The 9,893-nt window shown below is 41.3% G+C and overlaps 1 protein-coding gene across 3 annotated transcripts; it reads right to left on the bottom strand.

The window, feature by feature from the left end:
• Positions 1-1,247: 1,247 nt before the first annotated feature.
• On the bottom strand, positions 1,248-9,059 carry LOC147621945 (uncharacterized). 3 transcript variants are annotated; one of them, XM_086822956.1, is made up of 6 exons: positions 8,376-9,059; positions 8,071-8,214; positions 2,985-3,095; positions 2,539-2,706; positions 2,159-2,428; positions 1,248-1,937 (listed from the first exon to the last, which is right to left on the bottom strand). In XM_086822956.1, the coding sequence occupies exons 2-6, from the start codon at positions 8,176-8,178 to the stop codon at positions 1,611-1,613; spliced, it is 984 nt and encodes a 327-aa protein (XP_086679082.1). In that variant the 5' UTR covers positions 8,179-8,214; positions 8,376-9,059; the 3' UTR covers positions 1,248-1,610. The 3 variants fall into 3 exon arrangements, with proteins under 3 accessions (XP_086679082.1, XP_086679081.1, XP_086679080.1); XM_086822955.1 differs by lacking the exon at positions 8,376-9,059 and adding an exon at positions 8,345-8,368; XM_086822954.1 differs by lacking the exon at positions 8,376-9,059 and having other exon boundaries at positions 8,071-8,338.
• Positions 9,060-9,893: the final 834 nt, after the last annotated feature.

Genomic DNA, 9,893 nt, shown 5'->3' on the forward strand with positions numbered 1-9,893 from the left:
TATTCACGACTTCATGTATGCATGTTAAGAATTTATCTTACAAACCCTGATCAAAGTGAAGTTATAGTGAGGATTAGAGTTCCTGAGTTTATCTTGACTTTTCCTTGAGACCTTAGCAATGCAACCAATCTTTTTGTGTAAAGTTTTGATTGTCTATAAAGAAGCGTATGTGTTTATTTGTAGTGTATATTGAGAACTTTATTTGTAGGTGTATTAATTAAATGTCACTGACATGGCATTTAATTTATACAACCTTAGTGAGTTCCCCCAGCCTCACTCGCTCCCTCTCCTCTCTCTTCCTCGCTCTACTTGTCAAATGAGTCCTTTGAGGCCTTTTATAGAGAATTATGAGACCATAAAGATGATGGTTTAAGGCATGAAAATAGAAAACATATCGGTGAATGCATGCAAATAGAAAGTTCATCATTTCATTGCCTTAAATAGAGGGGATATGGAAGATCATCATTTCATTGACTTTTTCAAGCATTAATCATTACATACTAAAATGAAACCTTTTGAAAAACACTCTTATTCTTGAAAATATCACATAATATATTTAATGGAAATGCAAAAAACATTTTAGTGCCATATACCGATCTATGAGATGGCTCCACTCTAGGCAGATCCCCAAGACATCCAAACAGAGAAAACAAGAGAAAACAGCACCCTTTAGAACCAATTAGCTTTGAAGTAGTCTCAAGAGGAACGTAGCCTTCTTGTGGTAAGACTTCCACATGAGGGGGCACTTTTGAGAAACGAGAGCCTTAATGCTAAATAGCCAGCTATTCTTCTTTGCACAACAGCTTCACAACATTTCATGCGACTCTAGCTTTCCAAGAAAAAAACCATGGCCAAGCTATGGTGTGTACACCCCTCCAAAGCCCATGTAGCCCACACGTCAAAAACACAGGCACTTCATCAAGTCTTGGTGGATCAGATTTTTTTTTTGTAGTAGTAGAGAGACTTTTAGCCGTACAAGGGGCATCAATGAGACCTCAGCACTGGTTTTTCCATGCATTAAAAAGAGAAGGGAAAATAAATGGCTTGCTCACAACCAAGACTTCTATTTACCATTTTCTCAGCATGACAGCGCGCACTCCAAGAAAGGGGAATTGACCTTCCAAACCTCCCTTCCGCCTGGAAAGCACAAGCGTCATCACCAACCTTGTACTAGCATATAACGACCATGTGTAACCATTGAAAATCCACATCCTATGCAAGGAGCAAAAACTGATCCTGAAAGTAGCTAGAAATAGAAACTAGAATTAGTTAATCTAGCTAAGTCACCATTCAACTTGTCTGTAATACACAACTTTGAATGTCTGTCCGAGAGAGAGAGAGTCCATTACTTCCTCGCAAATTACTATTTGGTTGCACGACATGTATCAAGGCAACGATGGTTCCTGAAGCCTATGTAGTTGAAACAAAAATTCTAAAGATCATTTGTGTAAAGAACTATCCCTGGTTCAGATGGTGTGAGGAACAAAAAACATGGATTGAGACCTGTAGCTGCCACATTATGACAAAAGCTGTCTCCCAAAACCATTATCCATGGGTCACTGTACATCATTTCATGCTTTTGTAGCCCTGATTACAACATTGATCTCATGCTACTCTCGCCCTTGGCCAAGATATTCCCTCCTTCCACCATAATTGGCTCCATTGTAGTCAACAGCATCATAGCCATTACCACCATAATAACCCCCAGGTCCAGTACTGTACGGACTTGGCTCATAGCTCAACGGGCCCCCTAGATTGCCATAACCACTCCCACGAGGACCATAGCCAGCACCTTGCGGACATTCACGGGAGAAATGACCACTTTGGCCACACGTGTAGCACACACGGCCCCCATTTCTTCCTCCTCCAAAGGCTCCAGCACCAAAAGTTCCGTTATAGCTACCTCCACGGGGACACTCGCGAGAAAAATGGCCAACCTGGAACAATCAAATAGTGAATTCAGAGCAGAAGACAAACAAGTCTTGTGCCAAAGTTGGGAGAATCAAATGATAAGTTTCAAGAGAAAACAAACTCCCTTCTTTCCAAGGAGAAATAAGGGCATGCACATTTGCATCCGTTGGCGTACATGAATGATTTTGGGCTTAAACAACACAATGTTGCATCCGCATGAAATGTGTCTATAAGAAAAGCCACCAACCTCTCCACAAGTATAGCATTCTGACTGTCCTCCAGGTTTTCTTGCACCTCCCCAAGTGTCACCATAGGAGGAGAATGATTTATCACCACCACCATCTCTGCCACCGCTGCGACTCCTGAAATTTCCAAAGCTGGGCTCACCAAAAGCACCTTCTCTGCCAGCATATGCTCCACCGTATGGCATAGAAGCACCAAGTAAGGCACTTTCATCTCTTTTCTTGTCAAATGAGCGCTTCATTCCCCCACTTTGAGTGGGCTGTGCAGCTAGCTTCTGTATCAATTAACAGAGCAGTGAAGTGTGAGATCGAAACACACATAAAATGTAGCACATACAGCTCTCTAGAAACCAGAGTTAATGGAGAACAGTTGGGATGGATTTACCTCAAATGATGCAAACAATTGTTCCAGATTTTTTTCTTTAGTTGCTACTTCTTCAGTCAGCAGAGCTGCTTTTCCAGCATCTGTCTCGTTCTCAAGCTCATTCTTGGCGAATGACAGCTCTGCTTCAGCCGCTTTTTTCTCCTCGCGTTGAGCCTCTGTTAGAACAGTCTGACAGAAATATAGAATAGATTTACTAGTGACGGAAGCCAGGAATCCAGATGCCTAAATAAAGCATGCTTGCTGTGACATGTGCAAAGAATCAGAATATCTCTAGCAATGCAAATGTTGTTCAGCAACCATGGCAGTTACTCATACTCCCATGGTCTGGGGAGAACGGCTAGCCAGAATCTGACAGCAGCCATGGTGACTTAAAAACCCCTCCCCCTCCACATGAGAAGGGAGGGGAATGAAGGTTGATGGATCCTGAGATGAGAAGAAGGCTGTACCTGAGGATTCCATTCTCTGCTTGCTTGCTCTTTCAGCACCTCCGTCTCCTTCTTTCCTTCTCTCTCAGCAATCACTTGCTCCTTGGGGCGAGCAGCTCCAAAAGGACTTGGCTGCACTCATATCCGGTACCACATGACTGATTAAGAAATATTTAAACCTGTACAAGTAAGGGAATCAGATACAAAAACACAAGTTTTGATACACATACAATTGCTCAAGCATACCTGAAAGCCCATGTGCATATGGGCATGCATGAATGCATGCACAACACATACTTTGACTAGATTTCCGCATATCCAAAGCAAGTGTGCCACACTTTTCAATTAGTATGTGTTGGGCTAGGGTTTGGAGCAGCAGCTACACACACACTTTTAGTTTGTAAAAGCTATGTCCTATTTATTACTTCACTGTACAAAGAAAGAAGCCCTCCAAAGTGAAGCAAACTTCTTGAAGATAAAAAACATTGAGCAAACAAGTTAACTGCAACTGGTCCAGCTCTCATAGTCTATGGCAATCATATAAAGATTGGCACAAAGACTAGCGGAAGTATGAGTACTTGTCAATCTATGTAGAGTGAAAAATTAGATGATTGCGAGTAATCCAAGGTGTCCAAAGTGCCCAAAAGGGTGTCCAAGCAAGGAAACTTGGATAATCAGCCAATCTTTGGTGATATCTTCCAAAGATCCAGAAATGCTTGGAGAAATAACATCCTGGAAATCTGGTAAGCCAAAGAAACAAATAATCTGAGCAAGGAATCTTTGGCTGCCAAAGATTTCTTGCTTTTCTTGCCAAAACATGATAATGAATATTCAGAATATTTAGTCCTCCATGCATCTTTGGCGAATAAATCCATTCATATCTCAAGCGCCAAAGTGCTTTCTTCTGATGTTTGGTTTTCCATAGTACTTCCATGGTGTGAGACATGAAAGCAGTAATATGTTTCTTTGTCCATACCAATAGAGGCAAGAAAAACTGCACATAAGCCATCAAGATGGATTGTACTATCCTTAGTCGTGCATGTAAAGGCCAAGTAGGCGATTGCCAGTAATCCAATTTTGCTTTCATCTTCTAAAAGACCTAGTCTGTGGCATCAGAAATAGATACATTCCACCCTAATGGGTGAACTAAAAATATGTACTGGTCCACACCATAATAAACTACGCCAATCCAATGTTGTAAGTGGTAGTAATTTGTATTTGGGGAAATTAATGAACAATCATGTAGCTTCCCCAAACAATTGGTGAGCTATCATAAGGATATATATATATATATATATATATATATATATATATATATATATATATATATATACACACCTAGATGAATCCAAGAATATGCCCAAATTCACCTTATAAGAAAGTGCAATTTATAACCTCATGGTAGTCATCCACAAGACAATAAACCATCAACTCCATCATGCATAGTATGGACTAGATACTACGACATCCCCACTAACGTACTCGGTATCATCAGCATAAGTTTGCGCCACTAAATTACAGCCTTCATGCAATGGCAGACCATGCAAAAAAAGGAACCATCAGCATAAGTTTGCACTACTAAATTACGGTCTTCAGGCAATTGCAAACCATGCAGAAGTCCTTGATCCATGAGTTTGTTCATATATAGAAGCAAAGATGAGTGGTGATTGCATATAGTAATGCACTCAAAGGACAACCCTGCCTAACTGATTTACCCAATATCCAAGAACATGACAATCCTTTACCCAATATCCAAGAACATGACAATCCTTTGCCTAATATACAACGTGCTGCACTATCTTGATAAAGCCAATAAATGACTCATTGAATTTTAGGTCCAAAATCAAGTTTCACTGCAGCTATGAAATCCCAATGAATTGTATCAAAAGCCCTCGTTACACCTATCCATAGCAATGGTGCATCCTATTGTGAGTATTTAGCATATTCAATGTCATGTGCAAGACATGTGCACGGCTGATCTCAGAGCTACTCCTGAAGGGCAACAAGATAAAGAACCAGTTTAGAACCTGAATTTGGAGCATGGTTGCTATCATTGGCAAGGGAAGGATTGGTGGTAGACAAGAGTGGCTATTGGCCAGCGCATGATGGAGAAGAACACCTATCGGTTGTAGCAAGAGTACTTGGTTTTGTCTAGGATTTGACCGACCAACAATCGGCCAGTTCACTAGTAAATCCCAAGGCCTATAAAAGGCAATGATGCTCATCATTTTAAAGTATTCAGTCCAACCTTGGATTGGATCACTAGACTAGGATTTAGATTAGGTATTTTACCACCTTTTCAAGGCAACCAAGGGCTGCAAGACTTGTACAACCTTTTGTACTGTATGAATATACTGAATACTCATCTCTCTCTCTCTCTCTCTCTCTCTCTCTCTCTCTCTTTTGAATGTGTTTTCCATCAGCATGTTCCAAGATGGTGTTTAGGGCTGAAAGAAGACTCCCAAAGCTTCTGCATGTGACATTCAATGCAAACAGAAGCATTACGGATGTTATATACCTAGATGAATCCAAAAACATACCCAAATTCACCTTTTAGGAACGTGCATGTTATATACTCATGGTAGTCAACCCACAAGACTATATAACTATCAACTCCATTATGCATAGTATGGACTAGATACTACGACATCCCCACTAACGTCATCAGTGCCCAATAGTGGGTGTAGAACTCTGTATCAAGATATGCTCTCACACACACACACATAAGAGCATATATTCACACAAAGCCCTTTGTACTGAGTTTCTGTCAAACCTCCGGAGATGCAGGGAGACTCGGCCATAATGAAGCCTAGCACTAAGGGAAGTAGCAAATAGAAAGGATTAGCACATCAAATAAGTAGTTAATAGGGCAAATACACCGCTAAAGATAGAAAGAATAAGCACAATATCAACTGGCTGCAACTCAGATGAAAACTTCACAATGTGAAATCTGCATGTCTGTTAATACGGCTGAATTATATACCTAGATGAATCCAAGAACATACCCAAATTCACCTTTTAGGAACGTGCATGTTATATAATCATGGTAGTCAACCCACAAGACTATATAACTATCAACTCCATTATTCATATTATGGACTAGACACTACGACATCCCCACTAACGTCATCAATGCCCAATAGTGCGTGGTATCCATGCAATACAAGACCAGACATTCAATATGGGGTCTCATAAATTTATGCACAACCCAAGTTCTAAGTATTGGGTACTTTGGAGCTTATATGTATGTGTACGTCTTTATGTGTGTGAACACTCCCTATGAGTGCGTGTGTGTAGCCCATCTTAGAGTGGTTACAAATTCTACATTTGACATAAGTAGTGATATCATTCACATAAGCTTTTAAGGCTATAAGAGTAGTGTACTTGGTGAAGGTTTTATAACATCACGATCATCAATAAACCATCATTGAGTCGTGCCATACTGTCTTTCTTGAACTACGTCATCTTTCTCTATCTCATCTCCGCCACAACCAGCTATTCCACCTCTATGCCCCTGCCTGGCCCCAACTGCACAATCGCCACCACCTACTCCATCCCATTGGTGGTGCAGCTTATACCTCTGCCAATTACCGCCTAGACAGTAGTCGACCACCAAAGCGGAAGCGCCAGAAAGGGATACTTCGCTACCCTCATCATCTTCAACAAGCTTACAATTTCCACTTCAGCAGATATTACGGCATTTCATCAATAAGGTGATTTCTATCAATTTGATGCTATTATTTGAAGTGCCTTCAATCATGAAAATTTGGGAAAAACGGGGTAGGCTTACACCTAGGGTGGCCCAAATAGGGACACACAAGGAGTTTATGGGCACTTATTGGCATGGGTTAATGTAAAAGCCTATATTTAACTATAATTATTGATAAGTGTGCTTCCATGCTTCGTTAGTAGCCCCAAGCAGTTACTCGCTCATAAGTGTGCATACTACCTCATAGGGGGATCGAGACCCAAGCAAGGCCTACACCTTGAGCCCGGGACATCGTGGCTAGGTAAGGAGCAAGGTCAAGGTGTTGGTCTAGCAGCTAGCCCATAGTTCGGGGATGCTCTATGGCTATGGTTGGAAGGTGAGCCATCAGCACCATCTTCTATGTGTTTGTTTGTGAGTAATATGCAAGGGACACTCAGGAGATCACATAGCAGTTTCACTATCAATCGGTTTGTCTTCAATAGATAAGGAGCAGTTTCACTATTAGTCAGCTTGTCATCAATCTAACAAGTCCCAAGGCCTGAACGTGTCTTTAAGATGTGCTGCAGCTGAAAGAAAATCCGTCAAAACCTCTAAATCTCAAATATATTTGGATACGTTGAAATTTGAGTTGCATTCATCAGAATCAAGTGAGAGTGGACTCAACATTGTCTCAAAACGTGTCACATGCACCCGCTACATCAGGATGCCACATGGCTGTACTTGTCAAGAGTGCATGCTTTAGCAACCTTTTGGAGATGAGACAATCGTAGCTATATCACTTGCCGTTTAAGCTTTAAGTTGATCATTAGGAGACACATTTCTGGTCTTTGCCTCTTTAAAGGCCAAGCCCTTTGACCCTTCCTTGTTTTGTTTGGCTTGTAGCCTCCCCCGTTAAGTTCAGCTTAGTTATTGTACGCCAACAAACTAATGTAGAGACCTCCATTGCATTTGTGTATCTAATTTGAGAAAAATACCAGCTCTAATGCAAGTTATGCAAACCTCTAAAGCCTGCGACTCTTAGCCTGCTAAAAATGCAAGGCCAGAACCAAGCCAAACGGGTACATACCCAGTTAAAAATGCAGCATCTGGTTAGGAAAGAACACAAGCCCTACCGCAGGTTTAAGAACAGATAGAAGACATCATGTTCGTATAAAAGACATCATAAACCCTAATGCGGACGTATCGTTTCTTCCACCAAGCCAGGAGTCTTTACTGGCTAAAAGAGGCAGTATCTGAGGACAAACCCTAGTGCAGTTCTGAGAAACCCTAGAGATAGACGGATACCCTACTAAAAATGAACCGTCTGAAACAACAAACCATACAAAACCTAATGCACATTCTATGAAATCAAACGGAAAAATAAAACCATCCTTTTCTTCCAAGGCTGTAGTAACTGACCCTGTTCGACTTCATGGAGGTCGGAGAGGGGACATCGCTGGCGCTAGTTCGCGGCTGCAAGCTGAGTTTGGGCCGGCCGGACCCGTCCTCGTCCACAGAATGGCTCATGGATTTTTTGTGTTCAAGTTCAGAATCAATGCAGGCCTGCAAAAACATCATCACCATAGCCAAAAAGCGCTGAGATGGAAAAAGAAGCTTTCAACGGGAAGAAAACCGCCAAGACGCTCGCACAGAACACCATCGCCACTGCCAAAAATATATAGAAAAGCTTTACCTTCAGAATCGCCATAGCCAGAAAAGCTTACCTTCAACTGTAGAGCCTCTTCGCATTTTGAATTTTTCTATTAACACTAAATTGATTTATACAAGTAGGTGACCCGCGCGGCATAAAGTTTTACTTTTATGCATGTGTATAAATATGTGTGTATATGTGTATGCATATATGCATCTTTCTATAAATTACTTGCGGCCCCTCGTGGGGAGACTTGCCAGTTCTCAAAAATGGTGACCACAGGCTTGCAGGTAGAAATGGCGATAGGCCACATAGCATGCAAACGATGGAATCCCGAGACTCAAGAGAGAACAACGGTGAAATCCAGAGCGGTTGACAAGATTCTGACGACGAGTTGGTGAGACTCGAGAGACAACGATGGTGAAAGTTGAAACTGAAATCTAAAATCCAAGAGGTTCTGACGAAATTCTGATGAGTTGACGGAGCGAGATTCCGACGAGGCGGCTCTGGCAGCGCAGGCACACAGGTGTGTGCACTATGCAGTTGGCCAGCAGTGGCACAGGCTACAAGCAACAAAAGACCTTGAGGCGGCGGGTTGCCCTTCACGAATCGCGATAGCGAAGCTAGCCCATCTTTTGAGACAGCTTGCCCTTCACAATGATCGTCCTTCATGAGATGAAAGAGAGGGGAGGGGGTCACAAGGAGTTTGCTGCCCAAGGAGGCCGGTAATTTAGCCGCACAAGGAGGAGGTAGCCATAAGGAAGAGGTTGCCAATGATAGTGTTAGTTGCCGATGATGGTGTTGGTAGGACACCATAGGTGGCCTCGACAGTTCCACGTCCTCCTCTTCAAAGCGTTCAAACCATTTGTTCGAACCGTGCAACTTCCCAGCTTTTCAAACTCCCCTCGCGCGCCCATCACCTTCCCTCAAGTACTTTTCAGACGATGTTGCTGCAGGCTCTCGCACCACCACACCTTTGGTTGTTGCTCTGCAAGTTCGCCCACCACCAAACACCTTTGGCTGTAAGTTTTTATTTTTTTCCTTTGATATTTGCTGCTTCACCACTTTCTCTTAATGTTTTTAAAATTTGTATTGAATTAAAAAAAATGTTTATTTTTGTTTTAAATAAATAGAAAATGATATGTAAATATATCTACATATACTTAAATGTAAATATATGTGCGTATATTGTCTATTTTAAATATGTGTATTTGATTATCTTCATCTCTCTCCTTATATATTTATATTTATTATATAATAACATCTTGAGAGAGAGAGAGAGAGAGAGAGTTATACAAACACATATGGAGATATATATAGAGAGAGAGAGGGGGGCGATGAGAGAAGAAGGAGAGAGAGAAAGAGTAGAATTAGATTGGAAACTTTTATTTTTTGTTTTTCTAAAATAAGGATAAAGATGTTTTAACCTACATATATACATATCTATGTATGTACACACACACACATAAAGAGGGAGAAAAAGATATGTAAATATATATACATATATATGTGTGTGTGTGTGTATTGTTATATATTATATAACATTTTGAGAGAGAAAAAGAGAGAGAGAGAGAGAGAGAGAGAGAGAGAG

The sequence above is a fragment of the Cibotium barometz genome, chromosome 29 (genome assembly GCF_041138505.1).
Source record: "Cibotium barometz isolate CiBa-2024 chromosome 29, ASM4113850v1, whole genome shotgun sequence".
NCBI lineage: Eukaryota > Viridiplantae > Streptophyta > Polypodiopsida > Cyatheales > Cibotiaceae > Cibotium > Cibotium barometz.